Source organism: Thunnus albacares, chromosome 10 (genome assembly GCF_914725855.1).
Source record: "Thunnus albacares chromosome 10, fThuAlb1.1, whole genome shotgun sequence".
Taxonomy (NCBI): domain Eukaryota; kingdom Metazoa; phylum Chordata; class Actinopteri; order Scombriformes; family Scombridae; genus Thunnus; species Thunnus albacares.
In genome coordinates this window covers 667,143-681,734 of record NC_058115.1, presented here as the reverse complement: position 1 = coordinate 681,734, position 14,592 = coordinate 667,143, and the positions used below count along the sequence as shown (strand labels likewise).

At 39.7% G+C, this 14,592-nt stretch overlaps 2 protein-coding genes across 5 annotated transcripts in view; one reads left to right on the top strand and one right to left on the bottom strand.

Annotated features, from left to right (window-relative positions):
• Positions 1-1,032: 1,032 nt before the first annotated feature.
• On the bottom strand, positions 1,033-9,025 carry LOC122990185 (stem-loop binding protein). 3 transcript variants are annotated; one of them, XM_044363359.1, is made up of 8 exons: positions 8,841-9,025; positions 7,529-7,669; positions 6,901-7,014; positions 6,087-6,152; positions 5,712-5,834; positions 5,293-5,448; positions 5,075-5,183; positions 1,033-2,516 (listed from the first exon to the last, which is right to left on the bottom strand). In XM_044363359.1, exons 1-8 carry the CDS (start codon positions 8,897-8,899, stop codon positions 2,445-2,447), a joined length of 840 nt encoding a protein of 279 aa, XP_044219294.1. In that variant the 5' UTR covers positions 8,900-9,025; the 3' UTR covers positions 1,033-2,444. The 3 variants fall into 3 exon arrangements, with proteins under 3 accessions (XP_044219294.1, XP_044219293.1, XP_044219295.1); XM_044363358.1 differs by having other exon boundaries at positions 6,087-6,158; positions 8,841-9,023; XM_044363360.1 differs by lacking the exon at positions 8,841-9,025 and adding an exon at positions 7,862-8,120 and having other exon boundaries at positions 6,087-6,158.
• Positions 9,026-9,208: 183 nt separating this feature from the next.
• ccdc142 (coiled-coil domain containing 142) overlaps positions 9,209-14,592 on the top strand; it is a 35,403-nt gene continuing 30,019 nt past the window's right edge. For both annotated transcript variants that reach the window (XM_044363356.1, XM_044363357.1), the window contains exons 1-2: positions 9,209-9,913; positions 13,291-13,370. In XM_044363356.1, coding sequence (XP_044219291.1) covers positions 13,310-13,370 — 61 coding nt within the window. In that variant the 5' untranslated portion in view covers positions 9,209-9,913; positions 13,291-13,309. The remainder of the gene's footprint in view (positions 9,914-13,290; positions 13,371-14,592) is intronic.

Here is a 14,592-nt window from a genome sequence, read left to right as displayed (position 1 = left end):
TTTTGCTTCATTTAATGCTGATAGTTTCCTTCTTTTCTCCTTATACACCACATTCTAGTAGCACATTTTGAACAGATTCAGGGTGATTACAGCGTGTGTATGATCCAGTTGAGTGTTTAACTATTTTACAAAGTTTTTTCTTTATAAAGAACCGTCCTTCCAGTACCAACATGTTTCTGTATATCACAGAGATGTCTTTCTGTGTCATTGATATCCCAGTATTCTTGCCACCCTTTTCAGAAAGGCATTTGCAGAAAACTGCATGTAGAACTTTTATTTTTTCTTTCTTTATTGCAGATTTGTACAGATTAACATTTGCCATCAACCTGCACACCCACATTAAAGAAGCCAGTGTGACTGCTGGTGGTCTATGTCTTTACTTCAGCTGTGCAGTTCACAGAACACAACAGATAAAACTGTATTTTTCAGGTGTGCAGTCACTCCAATGCTTATACCATTGCCAGCATCCCCAGTATGAATTGACGTTTCATCAGTGATATATATATATATATATATTTTTTTTTACAATTTTAACGTTGAAATCTGGAACTATGAATGCAATACTCATTTTGTTGCCACTCAATATGCTAAACGGTTGACCAGGGTTATGGTTCAATAATAAACACTTTAGTTCTATTCATTCATTTTTCCCTTATCCCATTTTATGTCTTTACCATTATTCCTGTTGCTTCTGCTTTGCTAAATAACATTTCCATGCCATAGTATCTTCCTGTTAGTGATGGGTGGACAATACCGAAGCTTGTGTCACCCAGCATGCTGTTTCAATACATTGGGTCCTTCCCAATACCCACACCATGGCCACTCTCTGCTGTTGAGAGGGATATTGCCATTGATTTACTCTAAAATACCTACACAGGGAGCAATGGTGGGCTGAGTGTTTCCACTGTAAAGCACACCTGAACAAAGTTGACACACTGATTCAAATCAGCAACTGCTTTTGTTCCAACACCACGTCAGCTTTAATCAGTCACACAAGGAGCACTCCATCAAATTCTGGTCACAAAAGAGACATTTGAGTTTGTTTGTTTTTTATTTCAAAGTCTTCACCATAAAGGAAACAACCATAAGAATAAACACAATACCATTTGTATTAAAAAACACAACCCATGTAAAAACTAATCACAGCCCATATGACTGAAGTTATGCACTTCAGCATTTAAAATTGTACATAACTGAAAGAAAGTCGTAAGCCATAAACCATCAAAAGGAAAATACTTTGACTTCTGTTTGCCCATCTCCTTTGAACTATTGAGGGAACATTTTGAGTTCAATCAGTTTGTAATTCTATTTGGCAAGTATTCACAGGGTGTAATTGAACATCTGCACAAAATGGACGTCAACAAACCTGGATGCCTGCTCTGCCAGGACACAGATCAGTGGTTTAAGTGTTTTTTGTGAACACCAAACCCTAAGCTATTAAACAGATTGAAGCATAAAAGGTTAAGGCTAGTGATTTTCCATATTTCTTATTATCAACAAATCTCATGTTTGGACAAACCAACAATGAACTGATCTACTAACAAGTATTTTGTGTGTATCCAAAGCCTGATGTATCTTATTCCTCTGTGCCGTGTTCCTTCACCCTGAAGACTATGGTTAAATAAGTTTGTTGGAGATTTGTTGACAATAAGTATAGAAGATCACCAGCCTTATCCTTTAATTTAACATGCAACGGTAAAATCCTGCCATAAAAAGAAGACTCCCTGAGCAGATAAGTAATCTGTAAAAAGGTCCCAACATATGGATTAAAAGGGACAGTTCATCCCAAAAATCAAAAATGCGTATTTCTCCTCTTACTTGTAGTGCTATTTATCTATCTAGGTCATTTTGGTGTGAGTTGCCAAGTTTTGGAGATATCGGCCAGTTACTCAAGATAATCCACAGACCTTGTTGTGAGCAATTTCATGTAGGAACTATTTTTTTCTACCAAACAACACCTGCCAACGATGAATAGATGCAAACTTCCTTCTGCATGGTGAGATGGTTGGCAAGTGCAGTTCGGTAGAATAGTTCCCTACAAGAAAGTAAGAGCACCACAAGCCGAGTGCCATCCACTTCCACGATATGGCATACTATACATACAATCAACTCACACCAAATCTGATCTAGATGGATAAATAACACTACAAGTAAGAGGAAAAATATGTATTTTTGATTTTGGGGTGAACTTTCCCTTTAAGAGGCACTAGTATGAATGGGAAAAGAATACTACATGTGTTACAGTGTTGAACTCCTAACTACCAGCTGGGACAGACAGACACTGTGAAGCTGTGCAGGTGCAGCATTACTTCAAGCAGATCAAGTAGCTGGCACCTGGAACAGAGGCATTCTGGGTAACATGGTACGCTGTCAGGGCAAATGGCTGCACCATTTGAGATGTGTGTGTGGAACATGTATTTTCTTGGAGAAGGCCAAGGGATGAGCTATGCCATGTCAGGCTCCGTTGTGGGTTCTGTCTTCTGTACTTTAACTGGAGTTCCCGAAGAGTCTTCACCCTGAACACAAGCAGACGAGTTCAATAAGAAAGCCTGTCGTTTCCTGTTTTTCAATGAGTATCTCAGACACTGTGTCTACACAGAAAGCATAGCATGAGCAGCGCATTTAGCAGAGCAGCAAGTACTCCGTCTGTTTGTCTACATTGGAGGTGTTCAGGCGCAGTGTTGAGCGATGCGTCACTCATGATTTGGGAGCGCTCAGAGCCCAATATACAATGACTGTAGTTATGCACATAAAACAGAGAGAAATAGACTTGAAGCCTAAAAATATGCTTGCTTGCACCTGGTATTAACATGCATCTCCATATGTGTCTTGTGTGACCCCTTGTGATCTCACCTCATTGCTCTGTATGCAAATAAACATCATTTCTGTTTGTAAAGACCAAATGTGTTGTTGTTTTTATCCAGTGGGAGGACTGCAGGTCCATGTATCCTCTGTCCAAAGCTGTGTTCAACTTGTTTGATAACAGGATAAACAAATATACAATGCATTGTGCCCCTTCATGAAAATCAAACACCCATCCTATTGATTTACTCTAGTGCCAGGTCTGAACGATACATTTAATAAATACAGAGTTATATGCAGAGATGCCCCCCGCAGCTGCATCTCCCCATTGAGAGAGATGCTGTGTGCATTTATGCACGAGGCACAGCAGCATAACTTCATTGATTATTTAAGTTTCCCGACATGCTGACAGGATGGGGAAGGATCTGATGGTTATTAATGTTCTGTGTTCAACACATCCAATTTAGCTGTTACACACACAGTCCAGATTCATACAGTGACATTTTTAGAGTAAAGCAGCCGTCCTCCTGATAAATCTTCAGCTCCATTATGTCAAGTAGTGCAGCAAAACTAAAAACTGTAGTTATCAACTTGACAGGACAGAAACTATCCAGGGAAACGGAATTAAATGTCGTTTCTGGAATATTATTTTAGACAGACAAGTGAAAAATAAGTTATTTTCTGGTTTTGGTTTCATTTCTATTCCAACAGCTGATTTGAAGACAAAAACGGGTTAGGGTTAGGGGAACAGGAAAAACAGGAAGTGGATTTCGTTTGTTTTTTTAAATTCACACAAAAACGGAAAAACAAAATAATGCATTTCTTTATCTAGGTATCAAACAAGTTGAACACAGTTTTGGACGGAGGGTTCACAGACCGAGAGGCAGCAATGCAATTCTCCTGCCTAGTCTGCTGGAAAATAGAGGACATCAGTTGAGTAGGCGGTTCTTTCAATGTGGCCCAGGACTACCTCAGAATGTGGTCTGAGTGATCAGATCTCAATGCATTCTTAATGCGTCTTGGGTGTGTTCACACCTGTACTTAGAGCTGTCCACTTGTGATCAGATCACCCAGGACGCATGTTAATGCCAGGTGTAAACAGGGCCTCTGACGGCATGAGATGGACAACTGAAAAACATGGCTGAAACACTTTGTGTGTAGACACAGTGTAAGTTTTATGGTTAGTATTGTCTTTAATGACCCACTGCAGATTTACTTCTATTGTATGTCTGTTGTTTCCCTTTCCCCTTCTATTTCTTCACAAGTCTTGATTATTCTCAAATGGCCTGAGAGTGATGGTATAGGATATGTTGTATAATGTTTCACTGAGATTATAAAACAAGAGGACTAAAACACAGGTGGTAATCAAACTCATTTCTTGACTTAAGACGTTCCTTTGTGAAGACAAAGCTTTAATACAATGACAGAGCACATGTTTTAGTGTTAGAGATGTGGTAGCCTGCTGCACTGGTAAATTTGACCCGTTGGTGGTTTTAGGTATATATATGGACCCCTGGTGGTTCTAGTGTTAAATAATCATTATCTGTCCTAAGAGGTTTCTGTGTAATTCAGTCATCATTCAAGACAAAGTTCTGAGAGTTACTTGGATTTAGTAAGTTGTGTTGACTTAAAAAGCAGAGGAATTCATTCATTATTCATTTATTATTAGAAACATTCATCTCCATATATGCTGAATTATATTTGCCGGTATACAAATTTCACATTTTAACATTAACGGTTCATCTACAGATTATTTTTTCAATTAAATTGATTATTGGTGTGGTCTGGAAATTGTTAAAAATGTCCATCACAAGTTCCCAGAGCCCATGTTCACTTTTCAAAATGTCAGGTTTTATCTGACCAACAGTCCATAATCCAAAGATAATCATTTTATTATCACATAAAAGTATGAAAATATTTAGATGTGAATTTGGGAAGCTAAAACCAGTGAACTTTTGCCATCTGTGACTTAAAGATTGTTTGATTATCAAAACGGTTGTGGTTAATTTTCTGTCGACTGAATAATCAATTTATTGATTTACTGTTGCAGCTTTACATTTTTGCATGTTCAGCTAACTGCTCTACACTGACAAAAAATTCACTAGGTTTTCCTAGCAATCATTTTAATTAAATTATATTCATTCAAATTTTCTGAAATTTGAAAATGTTGAAAACTTAACCTAAATAAATTTGTTCAAGTTTTAAAAGGATTCAGATTACAGCCGTGTTTCCCTGCCGTCACAATCACGCACGTTTGAGCTTTACAACTCACCTCCAGTGAAAGGTTGTGCGTGTTGAGAGAGGCCATGGCATTCTGGGAGTCTGACAAGGTTGGGAAGTCCAGCTCAATGTCCATCACGTCATCGAGACCCAGCTCATCACTGGAGGAACAACACGTGAACATGACCAACAGCACACGGATGGTACAGAATATGTACAGGATGTGTTCTTTATGAGCTTCAGATGACTTGTGATGAGATGTTTTCTTACATGTTATCAAGGACTTTGTCTTGGCCCTCCTCTGCAGGGGGGTCCCAGGCGTGCAGTTTGACCTTCCACAGTTTGATCTGCTGGTCCCAGGAGCGCCGACTGTACTTCCTGAACTTATTAGGAGTCTTTGGATGAACACCCGGCTGACGCATGTGTCTGGAACCAAAAAATGAAAGAGTAAAAACAATGGAAACAGAGGGTTTAATGTATTATGCTGATGTTATTATTTGTTGAACACTGGCGTCTTTAGAACATGTGGATGCACATCTGTGATAGAGCAGTTAAGACTATCTGCATTTGTCCTATGGCAACCCTCTCTGCCTCTGCAGCACTTCTTTTCTACTGGGGTGTTTTATGTGGTACTTGTAATAGTTGCAGAGCTGCATTGAATGAGGGTGTGTATGTTTGTATAGACTTACTTAGGAACTTCCTTGGTGTATCGGTCATAGGCCAGTGTATTCTTGCCATAGTTGATCTGTTTCTGTCTCCGTACCAACACAGCCTCATCAGTCTCCATGGTTTCTCCCTCTCTGGAGTCACAGCTGCAGCAGACAGACATGCTTATAATACTGAGCTATAAAGGATGGTTCAGGAAATGTCCAGAGATTTATGGAAACACAAGGTATTATCTAAAAGAGGTAAGAGTTTACAGTAATATTCTTACTGACACACTGATAAATGCCATATACAGCATGTATACCTGCATTCACAAGACGTGAAGTGTTTTATCAACAAATGAATATTTGTTTGACTTCAATAATCAAAGAGAAACAATATAAGAGAAGGGGACATACCTCCCAGAGGAGCCAGAGGAGGTCTTTCTCTCTCTCTGGGTGACCTCTGCACCCAGTATCCTCCTCCTGTAACTGAACAGAGTGCACACACACACAGGCCTTCAATAAAGAGCGTGTTTTGAATGAATCCAACAGGGTCACCAAGTCAAATTTAAGACCACTGATATTGGCGATTACGAAAATTATGACGGAAAACCTGTTAGGATGGTATAGCCTACAATTATTTTTAGGCCTGATGGTGCTGACTGATTAAACAGCTTCCTGTGATTGTTGCCATGTCCAAATATTCCCACTTTTAATTTATAGATGTATGACATCTCCTGACCAACCACATACAAGAACTATACAGAACTAACATTTCCAGACTACTGTACATTTAATGGATGAATAGTAAATAACTTCTATGGCCTTTTCTTGAGGAAACTGAAGTCAATGTTTTCTCAGGGGTGGCTGTGGCTCAGGAGGTAGAGCGGGTCATCCACTAATCGGAAGATCAGTCCGCATGTCACTGTGTCCTTGGGCAAGATACTTAACCCCTAATTGCTCCTGATGGCTGTGTCATCAGTGTATGAATGATTAGATTTCCTCTGATGGGCAGGTTGGGACCTTGCATGGTAGCTCCTGTACCCATTCAGTGTATGAATATGTATGAATGGCTAAATGTGATTCGTAGTGTAAAAAGCACTTTGAGTGAATGGAAGACTAGAAAGGCGCTATACAAGTACAGTCTATTTACCATTTAAGACTTTTCAAGAACTGCATACACACCCTGATCAGGGATAAAGCAACTGATATAGAGGCAAAATGTGGTTACCGCTGCATGTCTCTGTGTACATCCCTTCTCATCTCATCATCCTCCACCTGGCTGCCCCAGTCAGCCTGTCCACCACAACGAGACACCGGGCCTCTGCTTTCTGGAGTCGTGAAACTAGGGAGGAAATACAAGGAGTACATAACAGCATAAACACACTGAAGGGAAAGATGAGTTGTTGTTGCCACAATGCCAGTGTAGAGCAGCCTGCACTGAGTTCACTCAGTTATATTTCTTTCTTTTATAGATAGTATATATTAGAGATGATAAATTCCTGGTCCAGCATTTCCCCTTCATAAAGTGTGTTTACTTTATATTATAGTACTTTGTGTAGATTTATGACAGTTTAAAAAGTGCAAATTTAAGCAAATAAGAGATCAAAATTGTTTTATGAATGTGACATGGCAAAAAGTAACTACCCAACTGCCGTGCTTTGGTGAGTATTGATGAATTGGGTTCTGCACTATTTTGGTAAAGGGTGTGCAGTTTTTCAGAGCAAAAGTCATTACTACTTTAGTCATTACAATAACTTAAGCAAGACATAGTGAATGCACCAATATGCGAAAAACAGACCTTTTCATTTGCACATAAAAATTTAAATTAACATTCTGTTGTGGGTGTATACTCTTACCTGGCATGTCTGCTGTCGGAGTGTCTGTCTCTGCTGTCAGTGTTCCCATCGTTTTCCCGACAACCACCATCTCTACTTGACCGCAGGCTTCCATCAATTCCTCTTTTCCTGCAGTGGGACCATCGTGAAGGGCCTTGGCTCCTACACAGGAAAGACACAACAACAAACAATTGTGACAACACACAAGAATATGTTCAACTTCATTTTAATATCTCATCTTCATAATTATATTCAAGAGTAAGCTGCTACCTGACAGTGTGTCAAACAAACCAATAACCAATCAAGGACAAAACAACTGCACTGGTTATCCAGAGCACTGACTGCAGAACTAACCTGCAGACTAGATGCACCATCTAGTTTTGAAGTGTAAATTGTAACTGCAGCTACAATTGCAGTCCACAGCAGCAGAGCAACACCGCAGAGCTCCTGCACTGACAGAGACACACACTGCGTCAAAGTTTAAACTGTCCCTAAACGATTAAGTTATCCAAATAACCAGAGAGCTCAGCACTCCTCATATCCTTCACTTAGTGTGAAACAAAGGCTTATAACGTTTTAATTTGCGATAATAAATGTCACACATCGTTACTATGAACCATTACTGATTTTTTTCGCAGTGAAAAAAAAAATGGTTCTTTTGTTTAATGCTCCCGCCATTTACTTCCTACTTCCGATTGTTCTGACCGTCTGTTCATCCATCCGGCCGAGTGAGGGGTCGCGGGAGGAATGATCATCAGCACATTCATGCATATCAATTCGGTTGTAAGTATAGTTAGCAAATCACCTGTCATGTCCCACTAACTTTAATGTCCTTGTTGCCCGCAGTCCCTCTGTAAACATAAGCTTTAAATAAGCTTTCAGCTATCTGCACACATATGAACACTAGAACAACTTTACTGATCACTGTTACAGTTTACCGCCTCTTTCTCAGCCTTTCTTCCCATGCCACTGAACAGGGAGCGCAGCGGTAACGTTAACTTGTAAACAAATCCCCCGAAAAGAGCAACTTGCTACTACAAGATTTAAAAGGCTAAAGCTAGTCAGACGAGTTAGCGCAGGAGAGAAGGTGTACATAGCAGTTTTTGACGTGGTGCGAGTATTTATTGGAACATGAACAGATATAGTCACTCGTTCAGCAAGTTATTAGTAAATATGCTCTGTAGCTAGCAACACATCCACAAAACAAGGTATCGAACAAGAATCCCAGCTAACATAGTGCCTTCCATCAAGTGGACAAAGACACACTGGAGATTTGTAATAAGGCCGTTTTAAGTAAGCTAGCTTAGATGAAACTACATTATTCGAAACTTACCTGTTTTCATTTTCGCTGCTGTGAGCACCACGTCGTCTGCCTCTGATCCAGTCAGACATTTTCTTGATAGTGGGTAAGTTGGTGCAATCTGGAAGTCAGCTAGGAGACTTTACAGCAGGCTATAAGCATTGGTGTACAATAAGAGGCCAACAGTTCACAGATAAGTTACCCGCCAACACTTCTTCTTCTTCGTATGTATTTCCGACAGGCTAACTGATAAATGCGCGGCCTCAAACAAGCCAAAAGTGACGTAGCCGGAAAGGGGCGGCTCTGCGTTCGCTGCATGGATGTACTGGATGCGATTGGTTGTGTGGCCCAGTCAATAGGCTGTGTGGGTCAGGCGTGACGCCAAGATTTCACCGGGAGCGCTCACGCCACGTCCCGGCTCCTACGCGGTTTTGTTCTGTACTCTGCACGGTGTCCTTTCCCATCGGGAGCGTTTCAGAGTGTCTTGACTAAGGGGAAGCCATAGTGGTCAAATAATCAAATAGCCATAGTCAAATCTATGGGAAAAGTCGTTTTGGGCCCAATGGTGTCACGTGACGTTGTAATTACACGGTTTGGCCGCTATGAGAAATTGGCTTCAAAGCCCGGTGCTGTTCCTGGGGGCTTGGGTTAAATCCATTAAATCACAAAGAAGAAGAAGGAGCAGGAGGCTCTTTCTCTGCATACCATAACAACCGAGGACGCTTTCTCCTGATTGGCTGCTGCTACATCCTGTGTTTTCAGACCTTGCTAGTTCCTCAACAGATGCTATTTTTAACCACACCTCCTCCATGAGCAGTGGATTAAAATGTCCTACAAAATGTGTTAGTCAGTAATGATATACTTGATATATTTGGCTTCCGGTGGTCATTCCAAACATGAATGATACGGATAAAGAAGTTGTTTGTTGCTGCTACTGATTAGAATGCTTCTGCTGCGGGATTATTAGCTGTAAATTAGTTGTTAGCTGGCGTTGACGCTGCCTTCTCATTCAAGAATTAAGACAAATTAGTGTCACAACAGCAGCGTTAGCTCTGTTTACTGGCCACGATGCAGCAGGGATGGACGTTTGGATGCCATTTCTAATGGTGAGTAAGAAAAGTGACAGAATTCATGTCACCTGTTTTGTCTTAAACCAAACAAACGTAAAACTACTGTCAGTTTTTAGGAGTATGTACCGCTGTTAAGACAGAGCCTGCCTCTCACTGAGATGTGCTTTGGAAGAAGTACTCAGATACTTTACTTTGAGAGTAGCATTAAAATTATGTTAAGATACACCATTGCTACAGATGGGTGACAAATGAAAGGAAAAACCGGTACAGGTCTGAATGCTTGACCCCTACAGTGAGGGGATCCGCTGGCTCTGTTATGCTGTGGGGGGCATTTTGCTGGCATGGTTTGGGTCTACTTAGGGAAGGGTCACTGTTAATCAATACAAAGTTGTTCTGAGCGATTACCTTCATCCTATGATGGGACATTTCTATCCTGATGGGAGTGGTCTCCTGCAGGATGACAATGCCCCAATTCACAGGTCACGAGGGGTCACTGAATGGTTTGATGAGTATGAAAATGATGTGAATCATATGCTATGGCCTTCACAGTCACTAGATCTCAATCCAAGAGAGTGGAGTGACGTGCTAGACAGCGCTCTTCACCAGTAGATGCGTTAGACTTTCTCATTGTCCGTCATTTTGACGTACAGGGTCACAAAAATTCCATCACTACAATCAATTTATCGTTACTCATTTTAATTTTCACTTTTTAATGATAATAAAACATTAACTAGCTTTTATTTTCATTCATTCATTTGCATTTTTAATCATTAATTTAGAGAACAAGCTTATAGATTATGCATTTATTTATTTTATGGAGAGATGATGAACAGAAACACCGACGTGCAGTCACTTTTCGTGTCAACACCACATTTTTTTCCGCAGTGGCAGCGGGGGCCGCTAAAACACTGCAGCCATTGTGCCTTAACAGGCAAATATGACCAATGCAATTTTACAATATTAGACAGTTACATTTAAAATATGAACAAACCACTTACAAGAATTTAACTGACTTAATCTCAAATGATCCGCTGTAGACTAGCCTGAACTCAAACCTTCCTCCTGGTCTGCATGGACTTCAACTGGGAACTCGCCTTTGCACAAACAAACGCATCAAGGGAGATTGCTGCAGAGGCGATTGTCATTAGATTTTGCGTCTTCTCATGGCCATTTTAATTTTGTTCTAAAGGCTGAACCGCTGGAGACTGGAATTGCCAGCGCCATTTCAGCCAAAGTTTTGAAGTCAGGGAACATTTCTCCAATCTTGTAGTATTTGTATATGTTATTAATAGTGGTGAAATATGCACCTATTTCTCACACAACCTTTGAGGCATCATGGGCAGCTAGTGCCGTTCTGTGCGCACCACAGTGAATGTTTATGAGGTAAGGACAGTCATTCTTGCGCAACTGTTGTGCAACTCCGGCCTTTCGACCCACCATCACACTCGCTCCATCACTTCCCAGCCCAACGACCCGAGCCATAGCTACACTACGGCCGATAGCATATCTTTTACATTTGCTGTGGTGCATTTTGCAGTGCCAGAGGGTATTGCGTAATTGTCAATGAACATGTTTCTGCATCGTCGTGCAGCCTCTGACAAATCCGTTACTCATGTTAGCTTTTCTACAGATGTTGTCGTACATTTCGCCACATGAAGTCCTGCTCCCACTGAACTCGGTGCTCCCTCTTGACTTCCTTGCTGCCACATGCTTTCCCCATAACATTAGCTGCCGCTGGCTAAGAAATATGATCAGTTGTTGCTTGTCCTCAATCCTCCACCGTATCATTCCCTCTTTTTTCACCTCTTTTATCAATGCCATCACAACTGTTGGGCTTTTTAAAGAAACTTTGGACACTCAGCTGCTGTGACATTTTGCATTAGTATGTAGCGATTGCTAAAGCCAGCTAGACAACGAGGTCATGCACGTGAGACCCAAGACAAGACTAGATAATAGCTAATTCATTTGCACACTTGCCACCGACTGGACAGGGGTGTGAATTACTTAAAGTTATGCTTGATCACCCACAGTGTAATGTATCAAAATGACTGACGGCCTTCAGATTTTTCCGTCATTGTTAAAAAAATTCAGTCAGTGACGGAAAATGTTAGTTAATGCGACCTCTGCTCTCCACCACCATCAGCAAAACACCAAATGAGGGAATATTTTTTGAAGAACGGTATTCCTCAGCCTTGGCATTGATTCTACAAGTCAGTGGAATTCTACTGGAGGGATGAACACCATTCTTCAAAAAGATACTCCTTCATTTGGTGTTTTGATGATGATGGTGGAGAGCGCTGTCTAACACGTCATTCCAAAATCTCACTTAGGTATTCAATTAGGTTGAGATCTGGTGACTGCGAAGGCCATAGCATATGATTCACATCATTTTCATACTCATCAAACCATTCAGTGACCCCTCGTGCCCTGTGAATTGGGGCGTTGTCATCCTGGAAGAGACCGCTCTCATCAGGATAGAAATGTTTCATCATAGGATGAAGGTGATGACTCAGAACAACTTTGTATTGATTTGCAGTGACCCTTCCCTAAGTAGACTCAAACCATGTCAGCAAAATGCTCCCCACAGCATAACAGAGCCAGCGGATCCCCTCACTGTAGGGGTCAAGCATTCAGACCTGCACCGGTTTTTCCTTTCATTTGTCACCCATCTGTAGTACATTCAAAATGTACTTATATAAAGTACTGCACATAAGTGTCATCCGAAAAAAACGCAAACAGTAAAAAAAAGTATTCATGCAGAAAAAAGCCTCCTGTGAGGGTTGTATTTTATGTTTGCTTTTTATTACTAATACTTGCATTCAAATGCATTCAATTAGCATTTTACTGTTGGTTGAGGTGAAGTTAATTTTAACCACTTTATATAGTGTTAGGTAGTTTAATCTATAACAATGCATCACATTTTATAAATATATTACATATTTTGAATATAAAATCTGAATCTGCAAAATAACCATAGCTGCCAGATAAATGTTGTGAAGTGCAAATAAATAAATAATAAATTTCCCTCTGAAAGTGGAATAGAAGTTTGAAGCAGCATAAAATGAAAAGTAATGTACAAGTATCTCTAAATTGTCCTGAAGTGCACTTCTGGAAATCAGCCAAATAAGAAACACTTTTCACCGTCATAGGCCTACTACGAAATTGTCATGTGAAAATGAAATTGGCCGTCAATTATTTAAATGCTGTATAAATAAAATTAAAGAAATGCACCACAAATAACACATCTTATTAATGTATAGCCATTTCATCAAGGCTTCAAATATAAAGATCATCTTTTAGGTAGCTTGTCCAGCTATGACAGTTTGCTCTATTGAGTCACCCTTCAAAGCATCCTGGCAGTTTTCCTTCAAACAGCATGATACACTAATCATTTCTATGCTGTCTGATCACAGTTGAGCTGCACCGTCTGGGATGGATCACAACAACGCAGAGATACTGAAAGATCCTGGTGGAAAGCCTGGTCTGACAGCAGGTGACATAGACACAAACACACACACACACACACACACACACACACACACACACACACACACACACACACACACACACACACACACAAACTAAAACAATAACTGTGAGGTGAAAGTGCTGACTTTCAGCTTTAATTTAAGGGTGTTTACCGCCACATCATCTGAGCAGTGAGGGAACAGTAACTTTATCTCCTGACTTTTGAGACTGCTTCAGTAAACGTTTTAAACATAACAGCAAGTGTCTTAAGTCTCAGCTCCTCCTATTCTGATGTATAGCTTGTTAGAAAGCTACATAAACCCATAAACCCAATCAATCAGAAGTGTCATTTTTATATTTTTATTCGACTTTGGCTCATGAACATGGTTCTTTTTTTCATACTTTGTTTACACTTTTCAATTTCACAATGACAAAATATATTGAAAAGTCATTCAAAACACCACAGAGAAAATAAAACACAAAGTAGAACACAAATAGTGCAAAAAGGGTGCCAGACAGTTGGAAAGAATAGTGAATATCTTCAGTGGTGGCTAATGCATGACTAACACTGCATATACTGTTTGCTCCTGGTCAATATTTTATACATTCATCTCATTCTCTTCTATTTAATATTTAAAAGTAGACCTGTAGCTGCTCCTCTCACTTAGAATATATTTTAGATTTCTCTTCTATTGTAAATTATTGCTCTTTTATATTATTTAGGAATACCTAATTTTATGTATATGTTGCACCCACGAATCACACTGGACTCAAGATGAACTTTTTTTTTTTTAAAAAGAGAGAGGGATGGTTTTATTCTGAAAGAATAAATGAAAACAAATGGTAATTTTTGCTGGTCTTCAGTAGCCTTACTCTAGGTATAACTGCCAACTCATCTGGCTTAGAACAATATACAATATATGGTAACAATCACAGTATTGTATAAAAATCACAGTATCCCAAAAATAACGATACATTCTCTAAACAATTCCATTTAAAATCAATAAACTATCAGAATTCCAATAAACATAAAATAGGTTCATAATAAAGTTTCTAAATGACTAATTCTATATCAAAAAGTAGCCTATTAAAACTCATTCAATGATATGCAATTCTTATGACTAGTATATTTTATAGAAAACAATATACGAACCCAAAGATTACAATAAATTCAATGGTATTACAAATTAATCTCTTTTTTATAGGTTTACTAATTACTGAAATCACACATTCTGTGCTAAATACCA